General features: G+C 34.8%; 1 protein-coding gene across 2 annotated transcripts; it reads right to left on the bottom strand.

Moving 5' to 3' along the window:
- Positions 1–603: 603 nt before the first annotated feature.
- LOC135627948 (protein MICRORCHIDIA 7-like) lies at positions 604–25,663 on the bottom strand. Of its 2 annotated transcripts, none has more exons than XM_065134416.1 (20): positions 25,096–25,663; positions 23,850–23,921; positions 23,692–23,726; positions 23,533–23,611; positions 18,708–18,800; positions 18,501–18,585; positions 16,480–16,555; positions 15,317–15,442; positions 13,699–13,797; positions 13,442–13,543; positions 10,319–10,480; positions 10,105–10,200; positions 7,915–7,966; positions 7,726–7,837; positions 7,478–7,548; positions 6,790–7,307; positions 3,444–3,538; positions 3,283–3,358; positions 1,132–1,280; positions 604–1,000 (listed from the first exon to the last, which is right to left on the bottom strand). In XM_065134416.1, the coding sequence occupies exons 1-20, from the start codon at positions 25,442–25,444 to the stop codon at positions 925–927; spliced, it is 2,523 nt and encodes an 840-aa protein (XP_064990488.1). In that variant the 5' UTR covers positions 25,445–25,663; the 3' UTR covers positions 604–924. The 2 variants fall into 2 exon arrangements, with proteins under 2 accessions (XP_064990488.1, XP_064990489.1); XM_065134417.1 differs by having other exon boundaries at positions 1,158–1,280.
- Positions 25,664–25,921: the final 258 nt, after the last annotated feature.

The following is a 25,921-nucleotide window of genomic DNA, read 5'->3' as shown; positions in this document are numbered from 1 at the left end:
AACATCCAACACCGAAAGCAAGAAAAAGTTTTATTATTTTAATATTTTTATATCAGTTTTTTTTAAAAGAAAATTGTATCCATTTTTAAAAATTTAAGAAAGAAAACTATGATTTTTTTGTGTTTTATATTATTTTTTGTTTAAAAATAGTACAAGAATTAACAATTCAAGACCAAACCGCCGGAACACCATTCTAAACCAACCAATCCTTCGACGATTCAATTCTGATTTAAAAAAATTGTAACCGAATTGGCTATCACTTTGCTTTCTTTTCATTGTGTACTTGTAAAACTTTTTTGACCAAGGATTACTGTACATTGCGCAAACAGTAATCCCCGCCTCGGCAAAAATTTGATGTTGCAACAGATCACTTGCACTTGCGATATTATTAAAGGGAATTCCACAGCAAAATAGCATCAGAATCCATATCAGAGAGCATAAAGACCATCAGATTAGGACCATCAGAATCCATAGCCTACGAAGAACTATTTTATTCAGAATCACCAGGAGAAAAAAAATTGAAAAGAAAGAAAAGAAAAATAATTTTCTAATTTAAATCACTAGAAACACTTGTTCATTATCAAAAATGAAACAAATGCCAGCTACAAGTAACTAATGCAAAACCTTATCTCAGAGATAAACTGTACATTTGAACCCACACTAGGAATATTTACCTTTACATAGTAAAAGTCAACTAATCCCCCTTCATAATCTCAGAATATGAAAGACTTCTGACAAGATGGGTTCTATAGGACGATAAAGTACAAAATGTAGTTCATCGCTTTCTTGGTGCTTTAGCCAGTAATGATGCTTTCTTCAAAATTTTAGTACTGTGGTAATTGAACAAGCAGTGACATGATATTTGTTCTTTTTAAGGTATATAAACATGGTCACCAGACAAAAATGAGGTCTATTCAGTTTGCTCTAGTCCCTATGATTTGAGATCATTTTGGCGCTTGGCCAACTTCTCCAACAACTCTTGTATAGTGCGAGAGGCATCCTTCACAAGAGAGAAAATAGAAAGGCAACAAATAAAATCAACTAGTTTCACAGTCAAATGCTTACTATGCACCAGAAAAGGAAAATTTTGTTAGGACATGAGAATAATAAGGTATTTCAAGCCTTTTCTACCTTGGTGAGAGGTTCAAGTTTCTCACCTTCAGTTTCTTCCTCAAATTCTCTTCTTCTTTGTCCCTCCGGCTCCTTTCTTCTGAGAATATGTCAATCAAAGCCTCTTGTTCTTTGTTTGCCTCCTCCAAACTTTTCTGCGCTGCTTCAAGCTGGTGCAAAATTGAAAAAAGAAACACATTTGAGAATATAATTGACAATATTTAACATTTAAGCTAAAACAATGATCAATATTAACAAATACAAATGGACATTTTTGTTCTACAAGTACACAAGGTAAACCATATAACATGGTCATACTCATTTGACTTAAGATATATATTTATGATCGTCATTCCAAGCATCTTATAAGTACATGGATGTGCAGATTATATTGCATAATGTAGAATTGTATTTCGTTAACGAAACATGTTGCATGAGTGTCTCATATTAATTCCCCATGAATATCAGAACCCTTGACAAGTATACTGATCTGCATTCCAAAAGATTTCCTTGAATCAAACAAAAACAATGAGATCTGAACTTCAAACTTGCATGAGACTTGAATATTAGTAACATCATGCAGATGGACACAGATATGGACACAAAGGTCCTAAACACATATCGTCATATGTATATAATATATATTTATGCAACCATGTATGTACATCAGTATCTATTCATCTAACTTGCACTAATCTGTCAAATACTATAGGAGAAAATATAAATCCAATAATCCATCCAGACAAAACATGGAAACATAATTCTTTGTGCAAACAAATTTGAATTGATGGTCAGTAAATCAAAGAAACAAAAAATTTGTGCACTTCAAAGCCATACCACTATTATGTAGAAACAGCAAATACAAAGGCAGATCTACCATGTCTTTTCTTTTAAAGGTAACAAATAACGATCTAAAAATCCTTGCCTTCTTCATTTATTGAAACAGCAAATACGAGTTCAATGATATCACAACTGGAGGTTATGCTGTTTCAACAATGTGACCACAAAGGTGTTAGCAAGCAACAAAAGGCCTTGCCTTCTTCATTTATGCTGTTCTCTCTTGGAGAAACATGAATGTTAACAATTAGATATTGCAATGGTCAAAATCGCTTAAACAACGGAGTTTTTATCAAAATCTGCAACAAGACTTCTACTCAACATCCTCAATAATCTCTTGCTTGTAGTAATTTAGATGCGGGGCTAGTTAGAATTCAAAGAAGGTTAGAATGCTAAAATTATAGGATACCTACTACAACGATTTGTTCTGTTCTGAGATTATAGTGCAGGCTAGTACAACAATAAACAAATAAACACTTTAATTGATTAAAATATAAAGTTCTTTTGATCTTCTCTTTGTAATAGACCAAATAGGTAGCCATCGCAAAAAAACAAAAGGAGGACAAATGATTTGCAGAAGAGGGAGGTTGCCAAGAAAAGATATGGTAGCCTTTTTTTTTTTAGTGGCCAATTTGATTTGGGCAAATGATTCACAGTGAGAGAGATAGTTGGAGAACATAGGGACAACTAGAAAAAGATATTCAGGTTCGATGATGTTTACCTGAGCTGAATTTATGTTGGATTGGTAAAGTAAGAGGAAACACGGGCAAATGGAAAAAGATATTCAAGTTCAACGATCTTTGCACAACCTGAAGTTATGTCAGACATGTAACAAGGGATTGAGAAACTTGATCCAACCCAAGTTCCCATGTAATTGAAATGAGATAAGCTGACACATGTATACTATATATAGCACATCTAAACTATTGATCCTTACGGCTCATCCTAGCTCTCTCTCTCTCTCTCTCTCTCTCGCACAGCAAATCCACTCAACTGACATACAAACTGAGCTCTAAAACTATAGCTTGGTGAGAAGGTTTGGTCAAGGAACACATTGGTCAAGCATTGCATATCGCATGCTGCCTAAGTTGGCCTTTGGGTCCCTGTTGTATCCAAAAATATTTTCCTAAGTCTATAGCTTGCATTTCCTCATCCATATCAGCCAATTGAAATGTATGTCCGAGCATTTCCAAAAAACAAAGGAAGATACCCAGCTGAGCATGACTAGCAGTAATTTGATATATACCCTAATGATACTTTGAACACGTTGCAATTTAGCAATGCATGTATGCAAGTGACCCAAACATAAGAAACATATGGATGGATTGTACTTACTTGCTCAAGTAAAGATTTATTACGATCCCTCTCATACTGCAATTCCTTAGTTGTTGATTCCTCCATATTTATGATTCTGTCAGTGTCACACAACAATCAGAAACTCATTTGAGACAACAGAAAGTATTCGTGTCTGGTAATGAATTGATGTTCTACTACACCGTTTCTTTAATTCTTCATTTTCATCTTTCAACTGCTTGATATTGGCAGAGTCCTCAGCACTGGGACCATTTTCACCAGAGATAATTTTGGATGCCTGAAAAACAGATTGAAGTACAATGGTCCTTTATGAGGCTATGTATTAGGAGCAATTTCACATGAAAATTTATCATACTAGAGGTAGTTAGAAAGGAAAATAAAGTGTGCATAGTCAGACAAATTAGTGCTTATTCTGCCAGTGGGAAGTATCATTTTGTGCAAATGTTGGGTTAGTTTCTTGGTTCCTGATCAACATTTTTGGTAGGAAAAGGCCCACAACATTAAATGGTGGATATAATTATGGGTACTAGAACCAATGAAGTTTGATAAATTACAACCAGAAAAAAAAAATAATGACATTTAATAAACTATAATTTCACAACTGTACATGTTGGAACCAGAGGGCAGCTCCTCGTATACATAGATTTTGATCAGAGAAAAAAGGTTTTCTTACATGATTGCCAAAAATCATGAGAATTAAAAGAATTCATCTTCAGCTATAGATTGCTCTTAAAATGACATGAAGTGATAACATTTAAATATTCATTTGATCTGGTCTAAAAATTTGGAGGTCCTTGGGCCAAATAAACTTTACACTTAAGTTTATAAAGGTCTGTTTACCTAATTCAATAACTTTCAATAATTATTTTCTTTAATACTTCCCATCTTAAATCATGAAGGGGAGGGAGTCAAATACACCAAAGTTCGCCATGCCGACCTGTACTGTCTGGTACGGACAGTACGTACCGATCCAACAAGGGATAGGTACACAGACTGCCCTCTACAGATGATATCATTACATGACCCCATATCGAGCAATACAGGGTTTGTACTGAGCGATAACAATCGAATCCGACTGTTATTGACATGTACCGATCGATAAAGATCAAATTTTGACCATTATCGATCAAGGGCTGAGATTGCCCTATTTCAAACGATCGAATTAACCGTTTGAACCATAAGAAATGGTTTTTACATCCTTTTCTCTCCCCTCTTTCAATTTATTTCACTCTCTCAATCACTAGCATCTCTCTCTCATTCTCACATTTTCTCTCTTAAACTCAACAAAGTTGCAATTTGTGGATTGGATCAAAATTGGGAGGTTAATTTGGGAGGATTAAGAGGAAGAACACTCTAATCGAGAAGAACTAGATACCAAATTGTCACAGTCGTCCGCCCAATGTAAGGTAAAGGGAAAGGAGAAGACAGTAACATCAGTTGCACTGTTGGAAAGAATTGAGTTTGGCGACGAGACACCTTTGCAATCGCATTCAACAACCCGCTTGATCTAGAGACATGACAACAATATGGATAACAGTGTCTTGATTGATAACGGCAACGACGTCGAAGCGTCAATGGTCCCGTCCACACAATTTAAGGATGGTGCCTGGACCGAGGAGCAATATTTTACACATACCACTCAAGATTCAGATCATGGAGCTCGACGAGAGACTGGTTAAATTTATACAAGGGGAAGGCAGTGGATGATTTTAAACAGATGCGACAAAGCCTATACGACGTAGATACAAAGTGATACTGATCGTATTCATAACCATCATATTATGAAGAATCTTATGGCCAATAATAGTACAGTAATAGTTGGTCATACTTCTCTGAGCAACAGTACGATGAACGATCTTACGATACGAAGTAGTAGATCGATAGCGAAAGTAGAACATTTTACATTCACCATGCTCCGCACCAATACATGTCACATTCGTCCTTGCCTCGATAGTTGCCTCGAACAAATGAGATCCACGACGATCAGACTACAACCATCACCGTATTGATGCACCAATAGCATACGATGTATCAGTATACTATGTCGTAAGATCAATTTCAGGATTGAGTCTGACAAACATATCAAATTGATATACAGATACATAGGATCAAGGACTCCAATCCACCGCCCGTGGAGTCCCGTCGTTCTTTTTGATGATAAAACCAAGTATATATATTGAGTGATTACTTAATTCATTTGAATCATAAAATATAAATTGTTTAAAAAAATAATCTAGCAATTTAAATCATTTTCTTGTAGATAATACAATATTAATGGAAAGATGATCCAAAACATACCACAAAACTATTCCTCAAAGTCCAAAAAAGTGTGTCACTATTCTTTCCCAATTTAAATTATTTTTGCTAAAATTATACTAAATTTATATTTATTTCCTACTTAAAAACCATAATCTTTTTTTTTCTAATTTTTAGGTATTTTTTGAGCTATTTTTGATGATTTTGGTTGTACCAACGCATGGTATGTTGGTACGCCTCGATACGTACCGCCCCGATAACTTATCGGTATATCGATATGGACTGATAAGGTGAATCTTGAAATACACATCATTTGGATAAACTGAAGTACACAAGTGGGAAGATTATTTGCTAGCTTCTTAGGAAGGATGGTTAAATAGACAATCAATTCCAACAACTAGTCTCGAAGGCCTGAACTCTATGAAAATAGTAACTACCAACTAAGTTCTCAAGAAGATATGAAAACTTTTCAAGATTAAATGGCTCCAATTCAGTAATTTTTAGCTTATATTATTTGTGATCAAGAATCTAGTGCAAGGAATCTTTGTTAGTAATAAGGGCATTTTTGCCTTTGTAATTTATGTAACTTTTGACATGTTTTGTAACTATGCTGAAACATAAATGATCTAACACACTACTAAGAACCAAATAATTGTGCATAAATGATATGAGTACAAACAGATTTTCTTAAACTGGTCTGCATTACATGCTACATAAAACCTGGCAGATTTTTACATATACAATCCAGGTGTAAGAAGCTTTTTGTGCAAGTAAAATTTCAATGATGGTGCAGGGATCTCTCAAAGTAACTTGATGAGATAGGAATTGCCAGACCATGGTTTGAAATGGATCAACTGAACAAATCAACTGCAACTAAAGTCAAAACCCTTGAGAAATCAAGATCTATCAAAACCCTGAAGAAACCAAGACTAGCAAAAACATAACATGGATGTAAATTTTGATGGGAATGACCGATCCCAGTCTGAACCTTAACAAATTTAGCTGATTCCTTAATTTGGGCAGAGAGATCATCAGTCCTTAGTTTTGCATCATAATGTCAGGTGGGGCTAAAAAATCCTCTATTTGACTAGGAATTGAAGTCTATTGCAGTATGGACGATAACATCACTTTTAGAGATGTATCTAGTATAATACATACAAAGATAACATCTCTTCTTATAGCTACTGAACTTGGAATATAGGGTGAAATCTAAAAAAATCTTAACTATGTAAATTGTAGAAGGCAATCAGTTCAATATCGATCCATATTTACCTTTCCTTGTGATCTAGTAGCAACTCGCTCGATTCCTGCAACTCCATTTGTTGTATGATCTCCTTGAGCTCCATTATGGGCAGAATAAGGAGGTGGAGACAACGTTGGAGGAGCAACAATTTTATCAGAGGTTCTTGAACTGAAAATGGCCTTGGGAATATTTGAATCATGTGTTCTTTTAACTGAAGCTGTGCACTCAGTCTCAGAATCACTCTCATCATCAACAGCATGGATTCCACTGGACCTAGATTGAGCTCTTATGTTCTTTCCAACTTTCATAGCACTTTTTACTCCACAGTCCATGGAGGAGGCCAAACTTCCACTTTTCTGATTCCCAGATTTACCCAAGACAAAGGCTGAGGCACTGGCCTTTCCTGTTTTACCACTTGAACTTGGCAAGTACTTATATCCAACTTTATCTGGAGCACTAGACTTGCTGGCATGGGTTCCGCTGCTTGGAGAAGTAAACTTCAGCGAATGCCGAGATAATTGATGAGCTGGTGCTTCGGGAGAACTCTCTGTCAAAGAAGATCGGCAATCAGATGATATAATGCTAAACAGCATGAATTCTGGTACCAAGTTGAAGTATTACTTTGCATATAGTGAGAGAACTGAATTAATATGCAGAATGGGAGAACCATAATCATCAATTAAATGATCGTTCTCTTAATAAAGATGCTTTCATTACCTTTATCGTCTTGCTCAATAGTTTTCTTGTTCACCCTGGGAGCATAGCCAATCCTATGACAATTATTAGACCTGAATGCAACACAAGTAAGATGTCAGAGAAACATTGCAATCAGTGACAACATTATGCAACGCTTGTGGCATATAATTGTGGTCACCAATGGGGCCAAAAAAGTTGAGAAGCCTCCATAAGAATTTAAAAAGAACTCCGACCACATTATTTGTAAAAACTCAATTAAGTAGACTAACCAGTATGTTTTCTGCATCTGAACAAGTCTTGCTTCAAGTCTGGAAAGAATAGTTGTGCGTTCAAAGTCCTGCTTATCATGTGCTGGTTCAATAAAATTTGCCTCTAATACACCTGCAGGAAAACATTTGGTTCAGGGGAACAATTGAAGAAAAGAGAAAAAAAAAAAAAAGGGTAACTGAAGGAAGTACCTATAACTCCACGCCCATCACTACCAGCAGCACTCCATACTCTCCAGAAAGGCTAAAACATATTGAGAACGACGCTAATTAGACAATCGTAAATTGTGGCTCATATCCTAAGTAAAAAAGTTTGATGCTCCGATCATGATATAGATCATCTTGTGATTGTGAAAAGAACATTCTGGTGAAAGTTACAGTAACAGGAATATAAAGCTGAAGTTTGCCTGTAATCATGCACATCAACCAAAGTGCTTTTTTTTAGTCAGAATCATTGGCTATGTAGCATAAAAAGGATACAAATTATTGATTACTATCTCTAGAAGCAATTAAAATTGCAAAGGCAGTGCAACATGAATGATTCGTAAATTACATCAATGACATAAACTTATCAAACGACATTAAAACAAACCAAGTGGCAGCACTATAATGATTGTAGTGAAGGAAGATAACACGAAAAATGTGGTCAAAGTGAAACTTCATGTAAGCTTGCACCAAAAAGAAAGAAAGAAAGAAAAGTGAAACTTCAGATAACTGTTTCCACACTTCCAACCCTATCACTGATATGCATATATTCTTCTGGATGATCATATCTGCTTGTACAATTCTCTCAGTTCCATATGCAAGTTATTGTGATAGTAATTCATGAATCATAGGAACAAAAGAGAGCAAATCAAGGCAAGGCATGCCCCTATTGGTATGTGAAAACACATATTATAATGCCTAGAATGGGCTAATGAACTAGAATCAACTTATAAACAACAACCAACTTCAACTGTCAAAAAATATTCATAATTTAATTCATAATTTGCAAGATTGATGACAAAATCCAGGTTAACTAGAGACGACATGGTTGAGATCAGTAAAATCGGTAAGATCGAGTCAGAAGGGTCAGGCAAATTAAGAATTCAAATAAGCAATTATAAAAAAAATCATCAAAGAAAGAAAAATTAAGGTATACATATAATAAATTTGAGAAAATAAAATTGTTATATGCATAAAAATTCTTTTACCTTCATATTTCATAAGATATCTAACTTCCGAAAACCAAATTGAACTATAAAAGATAATAAATTGAATAAAACATTAATAAGTATGATATATTCAATTACAACTATAGATATGTCATTAAAAAAGGCCGATAACTTTATCCACTTGCAATTTCAAAAGCAGTGAAGACATAGAAGCTCCTCCAATTACCATGCAAGTGAAGTCACAACAATGAAATAAGTCAATGTCCCAACTTCCAACAGGTTTTGGGGAATGCAAGTACATATTACGAAATCAAACCTGAAATGCATCCATGAGATTTGAAATCAGTTATTAAAACCAAGCCATCTTTCTTCTCCATTATGACTTTATTTTTTTAAGAGGCTAAGAGCTAGTCTCTATCATCCTGTTTCTCTCTTTATATTCTTTTCTCTATGTTAAATGGTGGTGGTTGCAACAATGGTGGCATACTGAAAGTGTGTAACAAATATCAATAGATGGTAGTATCTCCTCTATTTCATCATCAAAATCATGGTCTTTTTTTATAAGCTCTTCCTCCATCTCCTTCGCTCCCCCTTCTTTTTTCTTCTAAGGTCATCAAGTTGATTTTAAAATTGAATAACAATTAACATATCCATACAGAATTTAATAACTAATGCCGTTACCTGAATATCATAATAAAATGTATAAAAAAGTTCAATGATGGACATACACTTTCATCTATTGTCACTTAATTTCTAAGAGCATTTCCAGCATCATATTCATCTTTCATGCATTTTTTACTGGAACAAGTTAAACTTGTTGTGATTTATTTTTGGTCTAATAACAGGACAACCATCACATACAACCTTTTCTCCTCAATTTTCTTCAGAGAGAATTTACTCTGTCAACATAATTTTTTATTCCAGTAATAAGACCCAAAGTTTATAACACATCTTATATCTTCATTTGGTTGTTATCCAGGAAGACCAAGAAACTAGTGGAACCATAATGTACTAGGCAATATGGTCGGTATCCCATAGCGAAGATGAAATGATAGTTCATAGGTTTGATTTTAAATTCAACCATTTCTTATTTTTCAGGGAACCCAAGTGTCAAACAGAGAATAATCCATAAATCATAGCAAAACAATACAACGGAAAAGAAATTCATAGAACTACAAGGCTGCAGGTGTAAAAAATGAAAACTGTGGGAGAGTAGAATGAGAAGCACCTTTATTAGCCGATTCTTGTGATAAACATTGAACCCCTGAACATCAATATGATCTTTTGCGTCCTTTACAAAGCCAATAGTCACAACTGCAACCATCTAATCCAAAGTACCAGTAAAATTAATGTCTAATGTCTAGCAAATGCAAAAAAAAAAGTCAAAGTTATAAGGAAAAAAGGCCGTAAAGTCAATAGAATAAAGCAAACGAGAAATTTACATTAGGATCTTTAGGAACACCTTCAGCAACTGATTGAGGCTTATATGTGACCTCTTGTTTTAGCATCATATCATTCACAATATTGTGGTGTTCAATCTCTTTGCCACGCAATATCATTCTGAAGACATTTGGAAGCCTAAGATACAGAATTGAGGCATAACTCTACATACAAAGGAAAGTTAATCATAATCAGATTAAATTTCATATAGGAAGACTGTTAAAATGCAAAGACTAACCAACCAAATACCACATAAGATAAACTATTAAAACAGTTGTACATACTAGATAATTGGTCAAAAGATCTGTGAAGAATGGAATTAACATCACCATAACTGTCGACAACAAACTACATACAATAATGGATAATAAGGGGTTCACATACAACTACTATGTAGAAATAAGAAATTTTTTCACATAAAATAGCAGTCGGATATCTGAATGAAGAAGCACAGCAGTTTTCGAGTAAAACAGCTAGTGCTGATTTATAACATCATAATGCAATTTTCACCATTGTGTTGCTGCCGACACTCATTTTTTTCCATTAGGTGGTGCTCTCAAAGTGTATGCAAGTATCCCCATAGATATTAAGAACAAAATAAAACAATCCATAACTATATCGAGACCAAGGTTTAATATTTCGATACAATACTAGTCTGTACAGTTCTTGAGTAAAACAACTACTGCTGATTACTATCATCATAATTCAATTATCATCATTGTACTGCTGCAGACACTCATTATCCTCATAGCCATTAAGAACAAAATAAAACAACCCATAACTTTATTGAGACAAAGGTTTAATATTTTGATCCAATACTAGTCTGTACAGTATCAAAATACCAGGTAGTATACAACCTGTATCACCTTGTATCAATGAAAATAATAATTAAATATTGATTAGCACCCAGCTATATGTCCACTGTGGTCCTTGTTCAAACCAGAAAATATCAATCAATGCAAACTAAGCCTAAATGGTATTTGAAACCTTAACTTAGACAATCACCATAAAACTTAAATTGTAGACACCATGATTAAACTAGTAACATTCATGCAACAATATCTTCAGATCACCTTATCAACTTAGCAATGAACAACCAATTTTACATTTCTTAAAGCCTTAGATGAGTTTGGACCTACCAAGACTTGACCATATTTGAGCTGACCTTGTCAGATGCAACTTATTATACAGGTTAATCTTCTAGAAAACTCCTTGATACAGATTGAGGACTTGAAAGTGACCAATACACCATGATCCCCAACACTGAATTGTTTATTTGTACCAGCCAAGCCAATCCATTGCACAGACTTAATTTGTAATTCATTTGCCAAAGTTACAAAGAACTAAAACATTAAGAAGATATATTAATCCACCTTAATATGTCATAAACCATGAAGAAACTAAAATTTTGAATCTTAGGCAATCTAGGATGAGACACTTAGAATAGAACAACATTCAGAAATGCAAAGAGATGTCAATACACCAATTCTGCACCTAAAATCACAGAATAATTATGCAAACCACTTTTAGTGAAGCAGAATGTTCATTTCAGTAATGTATAAAGTTAAAAATGTAATGCTTGAAAAGATTTCTTGTACATAAAACCACTAAGCTTGACAGGAAGCAGTTCCAAATTGGTTGAAGAAATGGGTCCATGTTGCACCAATTGTGTATGATAAAAACCAATAAACATCAACATTACATGCAAGTTGAGAAAAGGACAAACGACAAGAAACAACATTTATTAAGAGTTAAAGTCCAAAACATATTTAAATGCAAAAAATCCTAAAAATAGGAACTGATATGTTCAATATGCATATGACTCGATAATTATTTTACCAAAAATGAGTAAACATGCAAGCTCAGTTAGAAGAACATATCACTAACAACTAAGTTATATTCACCAAATTCAAACCAAATTTGGGAATGTTACCAGAAAAAAATATTTTCTGGATATTTGTCATCCACATGATGTCTTTCTAGATATTTGTCATCCACATGATGTCCATGATAATCACAACAACGAAAAAAATGTAACAAATTATTGCAATCTCACTCCTAATAAAACACAAACTCCAAATGGAATTAGCCAACAGACAAACACATATTCAATGATTTGTGGCCTTTAACATACAAGCCAATCCAAAAAGACTTCCATATACTTAAATATAAGTACATTCATGTGACACAACAGAAGAACCGCAAAATTTTTATATGGTTAAGAATCATTCCAGAGTTTTAAGTTGACCCTTCAATATTTTGCTCTAGACACTTGGATTCCAATGAACAGCAGCACAAAATGAAGTGAAGAAAGCTACAACAATAAAATGTAGCAGCCGCAAAGTAGCAGTCGATTAATACGTAAGAACAGCTTCACGAACAAAATAAAAAATAGATTCTAGCATATTTTGAAATAATGCTGTAAAATACATATTTGGGAACATAATATTAGTGTTTCTTTTCAGCTACAGTTATTTTTTTACAAACTATAATGTAATGAACTAGTTTATGTATCTTGATTCAAAAAATTTCTAATAATTAGGTTTCCTATTCTAGTATACTACAAAACTCAGTGCTATAGCTACCACCAATAGCACATGCTGCATGCATCATACAGACAAAGGATTCTAGATTGTGAAAAAATTTCAAACAAAGAAGAGAAGCAAAGAGCATATGGACAGGTCATTCTCTTTCATCAACAAGAAAGGTCAAATGATTATAATGATGATAAAAGTTTTCGTTCAGTTTTTTGTTGTTGTTAAGCTCCAGGGTCACCCGACCATGCAAGAAAAATGGAAAACTAAACTATTCAAGGTTATCACCGCCCATATCAAGGTTATCACCGCCCATATCAAGGTTATCACTGCCCAGTGAAGCTTTTGGAAAAAAGGACATTCCTCTCAAACATATTACCATACAATCCTGCAAAAAAAACAAGCATCTTTCCAACAATCATCTCATGCTCTCTTTGTCCATGGTCTCCAGCTGAGATGACTTCAACAATCTCACAATTGTCAAACAACCGATAGCTTTACAAATTAACAGAGCTTGTTTATATATATTATATTAAGAGCTGATTCCATTTTTAGCACAAAAAATGAAAAACATCGAAACACATGAAATACCCTTAATGAGTGTCGATATGTTAAAAAATGCCTGGAGTTTGGAAACTTCATAGCCATTTCAATCTTCTTCTCATCACGATTAACACCTCTAACTTGAATGTCCTGCCATCATAAATACTCAAATTCAGTGCACAATTCTAAATATAGGCAACAATGACTTGTTCGGATAACTAACTCTTGAAAGCACTTGTACCAACAACAGAACATGTTCCGATGTATAGAGAGAGATGACAGGAGAGTTTATAGTTTGAACTTACATGTTCATCAGCATCAAAATCAAGCTCCAACTCTCCTTGGTCATCCTCCCACAAATTGTATATGACTATTCGAGTCCCTTGATCTTTAACAGAACTGAACTGAAACATCATAATAATGAAGTATATGGATATGGTATAGAAAAGACAAGTACACTGTTTTTGTGAAACATAGTTGTTAAGGATAAGAACTAGTAAAATACAAACTGGCAGATGCAACAATGATCAATCTTCCAAAAAGAAATATATTCAACAATATAACACAAGGATAGATGACTAACCTAATTATTTTTCCAACAAAAGTTTCTCAAATGTTGGCAATTCAAAGCAAGAAATGAAGACCTTGAACAAAAATTAGGCCAGAATGACATATATACATCGGCAAAAACCACAGCACCAAAGTGGTAAAAAACAGTAAGTTGGCATTTCTTAATAATGTTACATGAACATTCTGCCGACAATATAAAATTGTCATCGTATGATAAATGCCATCAAATGATACATCTTGAGAGGTTGTGATTAAAAGAAAACTAATAATATATTTTCTCTTTGACCAACTATGTCGAGGTAGCATAACTTGTTTTTAGCAACTTCAACCATGGTCATCATTCAGGTATGGAACGCACGTCATTATAGTTAGAAACATAACTCGATGACAATATTGCAAGTAATGTCATCAAATATTTTATATACTATTAATTCTTCAATTTGAACAGCTATTATATGGCAAATAATTTATCGATAACCTCTATAATTTTTGAGAAAATAATTTCTCTGGCATACATCATACCGGATATCCATCATAACAAATAATATTCTATTTCAAATTATAAGGTAGAAATATATAAAGATCAAAAAGATAGTTAGGAAGTTATATCTGATTAGATCGTTGCCAGACCAGGAAAAAAATTAGCTGCTCCATGATTAAGAGAACACAATGAGATCTAAATTTTTCATCATTGTTTTAGCTGTCAATTTGAGGATACAAATACTTGTATGAGTCATACTTATTTTTTGATAGAAAATGGGTTGAGAAAGTAATTTAGTCATAGTTTTGATTTGAAAGTTCTAGCGTCTTTTGGATGGTTTCTAGAATCACAAAATGGTTAACATAGACCAACAGTAAGTTTCACTGATCTTTTATGCTTGACATAATATATACTTCGAATATAAAAGGTGCGTTTTGAGTGTGTTCACAAGTGGAAACCACTAAGAACCATGCAGTTAAATTACAGTTTCAAAGTAAGTCTTTAAGTTAGCCTGTCACAAACTGTTGTAGTTAAGTCCAAAACAATGTATTAAGTGCCCTGTAAATTCACCATGTAAAGTCAAAGACGTTCAAACATACCACATACAAACAAAGGGTTGCAGAAAAGTGAATCATCATCAAGCCTCATGCAACCAAAATATCACTGATAAAGCAAACTCCAAATAAAGAGCTCCATAGAAGAATCAACAAAGCTTTTAAAGAACTAACATGAAACAATTAGAAGACAATACTGAAGCAAACAATTGTAATACAATTAAATTATTAGAATAACCATGAATGGTGTAGTTTATTGACAGGAAAACTATTTATTGTCAACCATGCATGTCCAGGCACCCTAAAAGTATATCTTACCTGCTGAAGAAGATCTGCTTCACTAGAATATGGAGACCATTGGATGATGGTCTCTAAATTTGTATTCCAATCAGCTAAGGATGATCTCAACATCTTACTCCAGACTTTTTCTTTCTCATAATCAAGCTGCAAAAGAAACCTAGAATGAGTTAATTTGAAAAGGAAGCCTAAAATATATCTTGGATAAAAAAAAGTACAGACATTGGATTTATCCCATGGCATCTCATTTGTCAGAAAGCCCAACACACCATGGGACAATATTAAGACATCAGAAAATAACATTATGTGATAAAGTAGGCTCTCAATAACAAAATAATCAAAACAAGGCCAAGTCATCAATGATTTATCTCAACTCAAGCACATTCTTCTACATAGCATAGCCATAATAATATTGTGTTATCCAAATAAATTCATATCAAGCTACTCACTTTGCAACAACAGTAAGCAGAAATCCAAAATGATATCTATTGTTTAAGTATGTTCCTCACCTTTTTCTCTATTTTGAATTTCTCCCCAGACTTCAGTTGATATGGGTTCTCTTTTATTGTTTACTTTTCATAAACAGAAGCACAAAGGACTCATTACATATCAGACAAGAATCCCTTTAATCCTCTATTTCACTTATTTAATGCTTCATACTCCCTACAAGAGATTAAGGCCTTCATCGATGAATAGTCCATTGCTTTATCAGTATACAAAGTCAACTGATTCTTGAAACAGCTACAAAATGAAAAATTATCTCATCTACAGTATTAACATTGCATCATTTAACCATTGAGGCAAACAAGAGTATAACTTTTAATGAACTTCTCTCAAAAATGCATGAAGGGCTTGCAATAATCCCCATAGTGATAACTATCTGTTGCTAACCTTAGAATGGATTGTGTAAAAAGGAAAAAAACAATACATGTAGAAGATTTGCCATTGTAGTGAATATTCTTTTGGAAATATTTAAGTGAAAATCATTAAGGCATTAGCACATGTTCTTAATCTACAAAGGCTGACATCACACAAACAAAATCTATTCGGTATGCAGGAAAATTTATGTCCAGAACATTTATTTTAAACATCAATGGACATACAGATCAGTATCAACAAAGGGATGTAGGTAAAATCATATATCATAAACAATATCATTGTTTATATAACATCATTAAATATACCATTGGAACTACAATATCTTCTTTCCCAGTGTTCCTCAGAAAAGTATAGGACAGCATTCCAATGGTCTGCGTGGGCCTGTATGCCAAGTTAGGGTAGGTTAGTCTCATTGGAGGCAGCAATGGAAAGGTTAAACAAAAACAAAGATATAATGAAGCACCATGTACCACAATTATCATACCAAAATAATGACACCAGACAAGGATTTACATTCAGTCTGGTACCAGTTTCGATAATCTATAGGACCAGAATAGTACTAGCATACTGGGGATATTACCAATGTCGAATACAGTATTAAAAAATTTAAAGATGAATGGTATTGTACCAGTATCAAGTTATATATTCCCAAACTGGTACTTGGTGAAAGCCAGTCCAAGAGGTATCTAAAATGCTGACACTAAATAGGTGTTTCTCACATTTACAAATACATACATAATTAGATTGCCATATTTACCAAATCTTTTGATTATTCACAAAAATATTTATAAAATATTCTACACCATATTTATAAACAACATGCATACATAATAAACAGTCATACAACAGGAAAGAAATTAATTCCTACGTAACTAACATGACAATTAAGCTTCACATCAATGAATAAGCAAAATTAATACTGGATTCTATTGATCTCCACGAGTCATGTAAATACATTAAATGCCGACTACAACCTATCATCATTAAGTAAATGTCACTGAAATAGATATATCATGTGTTACATTGACAACAAGGCACCATCTCCATCCTTCTGCAATCGAGGACTATGACACTGAGTTCCACATTCCATTGCATCTTTTTTTATTGTTTCTAACATGTCTTCTCCAAATTTTCACTACCTCTTTCAACACCTCGATTACAAATTGAATTAGCTTAAATGTTCAAGGCCACCTTAAAGGACTGACCTCATTTCACCATACATTTGGCACAATCCATCTCAATATTTCTTCCACAAACATATATTTCTTGTCATACTTTATGTAAAACTAAACATCCATCTCAACATCCTCATCTCCAGTTCTATAATTTTAAAATATTTTGTTTGAACCGCCAACAAACCAGCCAACACAGATAACCTCGTAATTGTCCTAGATAACGGTCAAATGCTCCACTCCAATTGAACAATGTCAGTTTAGTTCTATGAAAACCATATTCTTCAACCTCCCCAACTCTATAAACATTATATCAACTCAACTTGAGAAAAAGATGAACATATTCCCTTTCATTGTTTCATGAACATCTTCAGCCTAAAATGTACGAAATCACCTTTGCTCACTCTCAGACTTCTTTCTATTGTCATTTATTTCTTAAATTTCTTTCCTTCTATTTCTGCAATTTTGTTCATAAATTTTTCGTTTCTTCTGTAGCCCAAGTTACAGTAAAAGCTTTTTCGCCAAAGGGTAAGAAGCTACAATGAATTTTATGTGCTCAATTCTCCCTATTGTCCTGATGGAAGAGAATATTATCAGTTGATTGTTCAACTCTACAATGGCACTTGGCAAAACTTTCTCTTCCTAAAACATTTATTTGCACCAGCCAAATCATCCATAATATATCTAGAACTTTTTGAATTCATCTTCAATCCCAGAATATAATTCCTGTGAACCACTTAAATATGTTTGTGTCCACTGGGGCAATTTAAATTACCCAACAATATGGTAATTTAAGTTTCCGTACAAAAAGAAACCCACCATATGGAATCTTAGAACCATCTTGTTCACATTCTCAACTTAGGGTATTGAGATTTCAAGTGTCAAGGCACAAATAACATTAGTATTCCTTCCATAAGTACATCATAACACAAATTTCCTAGCCAGGACAATATAATTTACAGTTTGCAGGAGTATCATAATCAGAACTGAGAAAGCAACCAAGAAACCTGGTAAAAGCACATAAATTGTCCCATATGTAGGTACAACAAAAGTGTGTATGAATCTGTTCTACACATATATCCAAACAGTACACGAGTTCATCAATGTTACTGCATATGCTTATTGTGGGTGCAGATTTAAGAAAATATGCTAACCTTCTTCCGTCTATCCCATGACTACGAGAAAACACGATAACATCTGCGCCAAGTCGCATGGTGCTGGTTTTAAAGCCATTCCCATCTATGGAGACCAAATAAACAATGTAAATAAAGAAAAGATCCTCATTTACCAAGGAGATAAAAGAATGTTTTTTTTTTATCAAAGGTAAATGTGTCCTTTTCCTATTAATGGTGGATACTCACACTGTCCAATAGTGTTTGCTATCTTGGACTTGGCAGAATACCCCAATGACATGCATTGCCGCATTTTATCAGGGTCCATCCCACCACCATTATCTGCAAAATAACATAAATTCGGCGATTTCATCAATTAATGTGTGATTAACAGAACAACAACGTACTGCAGAGTTAGCATTACCATAGCAAGTTATAAAGAAAATGACAACCCATTAAAATTTAAAAGCTCAATTACTATCTCGAGCATATACCTGAAACCTCACGCTTCAACTTGGAAACTAAAAATTACAAACTAGCTAATATATTGGGAAGTGTTGCTTGCTAGAAACAAAGAATATCTTCTCTAGAACTACCATAAATTCCTAAGGTCAATAGTGTGATATTCTCTACATAAAGTTTATTTTGGTTCCACTTTCCATAACCCTTGTTTTCCTCTTAATGGCTGATGAAGCCCACCTGCCCATCTTCTCCATTTACACCACAAATCACTTCAAGCTAGCCTTTTATTTTATAACAGAGTATGCTACTTATATTTCCTTTGCTTACAATATTCAATTTTAATTTTGTTCAAACCATAGATTATAATCACCGATAATGGAAGAAACCATGCGACAGAGAGCATCAGCCATCTCAACACCTGAAACCATCAGTGGCACAGGGCTTAATAGGGTGATAGAGGATAAAAATGACCTCCCAACGTCGACACATGGACTTAGGCGCAAGTGGTAGCATTGGCCTCAATGCTGTACTGGGGGCTGCATCGTCTGCCACATCATCGACTTCCACATCAGTTATGCCACCTCAACAATTGAATTGCCACCCCAAAGGTGGTTACCTCATGTCAACCACCACTTCGACAACAATTATGCCACCTAAGCGATCAAACCACCACCCAAGAGGTGGTTAGGCCACATCATCCACAATTTTGATAGCATAAATGTCACCTCAGACCGAAGCCACCACCTCAAAGGCAATTAGGCCACATCACAAGTTCGCGCCAAGGTTCTCCCGTTTCTCCCTCTTCTTCGAACGCCCTCTCCTTCTTCCTTCTTCGACGCTTCTCCCTCAACCTCGTCGCAGCCAGGCCGATACCACCCCAAACAGGTCGATAATGATCGAAATTTCAACCGTTACTACACGAAACAATATATCGAGCAAACCGCCCGTGTACCGATTCATGAGTCGACTGGTACATACCACCCGATACAGGTGGTACGATTCAAAATCGCAAACCTTGCTTTACGTTGTCCTACATAAAGTCTATATAGACAAGCATCCTCAAATGCCTTATCTTAAACATATGCTAATAACAGCAAAAGAGGTCAAGATAACATTCAAAGATGATTTTAAGGTCGTGCAATACTTACAAATCGTCGATAGTAGAACCAAAGTTCATATGGACCAAGACATCCATAATGTAAGTAAATACATATTAATTAAAATCTCATTCATAATTTTTCAATATTTAAAAAAAAATTACAAACAAAATTATTTGTCTTGCAACGAATTATCTAAATCCGACCACTCAATTTCGATATAGTCCTAGAACACGATTAGATTTATTATCGACACTAAGAAATGTTATATATCAACTCTTATCAAACACTACCAATGCTATTATGGAGGACCAATTATTTTAAGAAACGATTGGTTCATTCTGCAACGTTATAGTTGTATCGTCTCGTTACAGTATGGATCATAGTGAAGAAAAGTTACACATATATTGATTATAATTTATATTTGACATTAATTATTTGTTATGCTAATAAAATCCTATTTATACCTTTTTACAGACGAGTGGTGGCTATAATTTGGAGAGGATGCACCAAATTTAAGAAAGGTTGTCGTCCGTGTAGTTTCGCAGACGATAACTTCTAATGGTTACGAACGCAATTAGTCAACGTTCGCATTGATTCACATAAAGATCCGCAACAGACTATCGTATAGACGAAGATTCCAAGTTGGACAAGAAGCCAGAGGAAACAAAGACTAATCCCATCGACATCCAAATCTACAACGAAGATTCCAAGCTGATGTTAAAGTGGGTCGAAGTAGCGAAGAACCAAGAGGATCCTCTACTTGATGAGGTGGGAGATCCTCCACGTCCTTCACGATTTATCACCTAGGTAATAGAAGTGGAAGCACATCCCTAATTGGAGAAAGATCACCCTCGATTAGAATATGGCAGTATCACCCTCGATTAGTACATGGCAGAAGGAGTCGGACAACATTGAGTTGGACAACACCGGGTCGGACTGCTCGAGGAACTAAAAACAACCAATCGTTTGCCCAATGTGCAAAGGCAAAGGCAAAGGGGAAGACAGTAACATCAGCCACACCATTGAAAAGAATCGAGTCGGGCGACGAGACACCTTCTCAATTGCATTTAACAACCCACTCAATCCAGAGTCATTACAACAACATGAACAGTAGTGCCTCGACCGATGATGGCGATGACATCGAGGAGTTATAAACCTTGTCTATACAATTTAAGGGTGGTGTATAGACCGAGGAATAGTATTTTACACATGACACCCAAGATTCAAATCATAGAACTCGACGAGGTATCGTTCAAGTTTATACGTGAAAGGAGAAGACGGTAGATGATTTTGAGCATATGCGACAAAACCTACACGATGTGAACACAGAGCAAAGCTCATCATATTCACAATTGTCATATTATGAAAAATCTTATGATCAATAAAAATACGATAGTAGTTGGTCATACTTCTTCGGGCAACAATACAGTGATCAATCTTAATACAGAGCAGTAGATCAATAACAAAAGTAAAAGTTCTGATATTCTTCATGCTCTGCACCAATACATACCACGATCATTATTACCTCAGGAGCCACCTCAGACACGTGATGCACGATGATCAGACTACGACCATCACCACATTAATGCACTAGTGACATTCGATGTATCAATATTATCATGAGATCACTTTCAAGATTAGGTTCAACAAATGTATCGAATTAATATACATATACATAAAATCAAGTACTCCGATCCACCACCCATTTAGTCCCATCGTTCTTTCTAATTGTAGAACCAGATACATCCATCGATTGATTACGTGATTCAATTTAATCTTAAAATTTAAGTTCTTTAAAAAATAATCTAACAACTCAAATCATTTCTTCATAAATAATTCAATATTAACGAAAGAATGATCTAGAATATACCACAAAGCTACTCCTCAAAGCCCAAAAAAGATATAACTATTTCTCTTAATTTAGATTATTTTTACTAAAATATACTAAATTTATATTTAATTCTAACTTAAAAACCCCAATATAACTCTTTTTAGGTATTTTTGGAGCTATTTTTGATAATTTTACTGTACCGTCGATGCACCTCGGTATGTACCATATCGATAGCTCACCGATATACCAATATGAACTGGTAAGGCAAACCTTGATCCACATTGCTATAAAGATGCCAAAGATGTAAAAGAACTCAAAAACTTAATATGTAGCATTACTTTAGGGCAACAATTTTGAATAAACAAAGGTGTACATCACATCCATGTACTTGAAATCTCGAGTGAAACACCTGATGGGATTTGATCCAACAAGGCACTACAGAGTGAATACTTGGGAGGATCTAAAGCATGAGCTACGAACTCAATTCATACCTGAGAACACTAAGTTCACCATAATTGTTAAAGTCTTTGCCACTACACAGTGGCGTGGAACATTGCATTAAGCTGAGCCGGAGTGAAGCCTCCACAAGACGTTACGTCATATCCTCACTTTAGTTGGTTGAGTTTATAATGCAACTAGATAAGTCGCTCAACAAAGATATTACCCATAGTTTTAATGCATCTTTTATAGCTCCAATTCTTTTCGAGAAGAAACAAGATAAGAATTATAGACTAGCATGCTAAAAATTGATAAAGAACAAATACTCAATCTCACTTATTGTGAACTTGTTTGATCAACTATGCAAGGCAATGTATTTCTTAAAATTCAACCATTCGAGATGCCGGTAGGTGTTAATTATTGAAGGTGAAAGTAAAAACCAAGTATTGAAATATCGTACCGTACCGGAGTTTCGAGATTCACTCGATATGGTACGGTACTATATACTGAACGATATACTGCTCGATATATATATATATATATATATATATAAGGTAAAAAAATTATTTATATATAAATATATATAAATATAAGTAATATATATACAAGTAAAAAATATATGCGATGTCACCTCGAAATCGAGGCAATAATATATATATATATATATATATATATATATATATATATATATATATATAATACCACCTAGTAGCGGGCGATCTGTGTATCGGTCTGTTGGCCGACCGATATGTATCACCCGATACGGGCGATATTATTCAAAATTGAAGACCTTGGTAAAAACTACCTGTGTAACCAAGTTTGGTGTATTTGATTCCTCGTGATGCCTTTTTGGCTTAACGAACACCCCGACCACATTCTATATTTAGATGCATCAATTGTTTAAACAGTATCCAAATAAATCTATGATTGTCTATACGGATGAAATCGTCGTCCATAACTAAACTCTAGAGGAACATATCCAACACTTACAAATACTTTTCAAGATTTCTAGGGAGAACATTTTGTTAGTAAAGAGAGAAAAGTGATAATTTGATAAGGCAAGCTTTAAGATAGCTAGTTAATGATTTAACAAAAAATAAATAATATCAAATACATGAATTAACATATTAGACCTAAGATTAGTGCTTTTTCTATCTATTACTTGTTAGAGATTACAAAATGATAAGGAAGTTAAGCAAACAAATGTCACTTTTTCTTTATCAAGAGAAAACAAAATACATACCTTCAACCAACAACATTTTGCTTCCATTTTTCTTGTTTATTAGCATATCAATATTCACGAATGTAGATCCATTGCAAACCTTAAAAAGTAGAATCACAATTTAATCAACATAAAAAAAATTATCAAGATGTATCTCACAGAGGAAATAACAATGGTTACCTCATCCAAAGAATTGTCCAAGAGCTCAGCCAAAGCTGTTCATCAAGTGACCAAAGAGACCATCAATATACAAATTATCAGAACTCCGACTATCTATGTGAAAGTATTTTCATCAGTAAGGCAAACAAATAAAGATGTGACAATGGCTTCACAAGTACCTCCAAGTGCCCACTTGTGACTTGTGGCATTTGAATGCAAAAATTTAGGGTGAACTCGCACATGATCCATCCCTGAAGATGAAACCAATAGAATATTTCAACATCCAAAGTGGCAAAATTATGCAAGAATAACAAGAAAAAACACTGAAGGCGCATGAGTAGATAAGCAATTTTAAAAAAAACAAAAAAATAAAAAAAGCTTTCTCGGTGTCAAAATTTCTTAAACTTACTCAAGGCATCATCTAAATGTTGAAAATGCAAAAGATACATAGTGTAAAACTGCAAACAGTATATCAACGTATATATGTCTTCAAGAAAGATGATGAGATTTATGATTGGTAAACATGAAAAATATAACTGCACAAGGTAGAAGCACTAAGAAGTATCCTAATTAGAATGAACATCCAAAATTCATGAGTATGCTTAAACAAAAAGACCATACCGGACAAATGCCAAATGTCAATAAACAAAAGTCTAGATAACTTCCTATACGTGAAAGACATCCAGTCTATTGAGCCATGGGAACAACAACCTCTATATTGATTTCTATAAAATCAGTAAATGAACATTCTACGCAATTAGCTTTGAAGATAGACAATAATAAAAAGAGTTACAACCTTACATTTCTTCAAGAACATTATGGCAAGGCACGTTTGATGAGACTGAAAATGTTGAGCATAATAATATTGTGTTGATTGGAACAACAAATCCAGGCATAGTTTGTACTAATTTGATGATTAATGTTGCTAAAATTATAAAAGAATCTACGTTAAAGAACTGCATTATGAAATTCTTTGAGTGATCGAACCATTGATTTAAGTTCCATTGTATTTAAGATTTATTGAGCGAAATTTCTTGTTCCAATCGAGAAGCAGACATTTGCCAGACATCATTGACCCCAATCTTAATATCAATGTTATCTCTCCGCTTTATTGGATCCAGCGGCATACCAAATCTTTCAACAATATATCAACAAATGACAACCATGATCTTTTCTTTCTCGATTCTTAGCCTCTTCAAGTTGCAATGTGAGTTGTGCATCTCTAGCAACCAAAACTTGGTGACGACCATCCGAGAAACACTAGCGCATCATAACTTCATTAGGAGGAAAAGAAAGAGATTTTGCTGTTGCTGATGCTGTAGCATGCATGATCAACAACGCAGAGAGGGAAATCAAACAAGCCAAAAAGTGAGCCGTGTCGAATTAGGGTTAGACAAACAGAGCAAGAATATCAAACAAACCAACCTGGGAGCGGCGTCGGATTAGGGTTCAAACTCTCGTCGAAGTCCCCCGCCTTCCAGAACTGCTTGCACCGGAGCAATGCCACCGGCGACCGCGAACGCGGTGGCTGAGGTAGCAGCAGCGGCAGCGGCAGCGGTTCCTCGGGCGAGAGGGGGTCGAGGAAGCCGGCGGGCAGAATTCCCACAGTCCGAGACTTCTTGAGAGGGCCCCCCATCCCATCGGGTTTCCTCAGCCGCTTGGCCGGCCCGTCGCCCTCCGCCTCCCAATCGCTGTCACTGCTACTCAGATCGATCACGGAATCGTCCAGCGGCTCCGTAGCCACGACGATCTCCTTCTTGACGATCGAATCCATCGGCACCACGGGCGAAGGGGTAAAGGGCAAGATTAGGGTTCGAGGGAGCACAAGATAAACACCACCACTAATAAAAGACTACGACGGCAAAAAGAGGAGGGCATCGCGAACTGGCTCCGTTTTCTACGAGGCTCCATTTATAGAAGATCGAGCCAGGGAGCGCGATGGCGGTGGAAGAAACCAAAACGGAAGTGGGCGGAAACACCATGCATTGCTTTGAGTTGACGGCGTATTCTCTTGGACTACATACTTTTTTATGTATTCGCATTGTATTCCAATATTCTTCAGTCGGATTTAAGATGAACTTAATATAAAACAAATATTAAAATTGGATTCCTATTGGTATTCAGATATAAGAGATGCGAATAATTTGTGTGCCATTAACTTTACTTGAATCTAAAAATAAAAACTAATTATTGAAATAGATAAAAGTAAGTGATTTTTGTTGTTTGAAACTAGTATAAATTTTATTAAAAT

Source organism: Musa acuminata, chromosome BXJ2-11, assembly GCF_036884655.1.
Source record: "Musa acuminata AAA Group cultivar baxijiao chromosome BXJ2-11, Cavendish_Baxijiao_AAA, whole genome shotgun sequence".
NCBI lineage: Eukaryota > Viridiplantae > Streptophyta > Magnoliopsida > Zingiberales > Musaceae > Musa > Musa acuminata.
This window is presented reverse-complemented; position numbering and strand designations above follow the sequence as displayed.

Coding starts and splice junctions, on each gene's coding strand:
- LOC135627948 (XM_065134416.1), bottom strand. CDS start 25,444: ATGGATTCGATCGTCAAGAAGGAGATCGTCGTGGCTACGGAGCCGCTG. Junction 16,556..18,500: donor CATGGGATAGACGGAAGAAG/GTTAGCATATTT, acceptor CTTGGCATACAG/GCCCACGCAGACCATTGGAA. Junction 7,838..7,914: donor TGATGGGCGTGGAGTTATAG/GTACTTCCTTCA, acceptor GTTTTCCTGCAG/GTGTATTAGAGGCAAATTTT.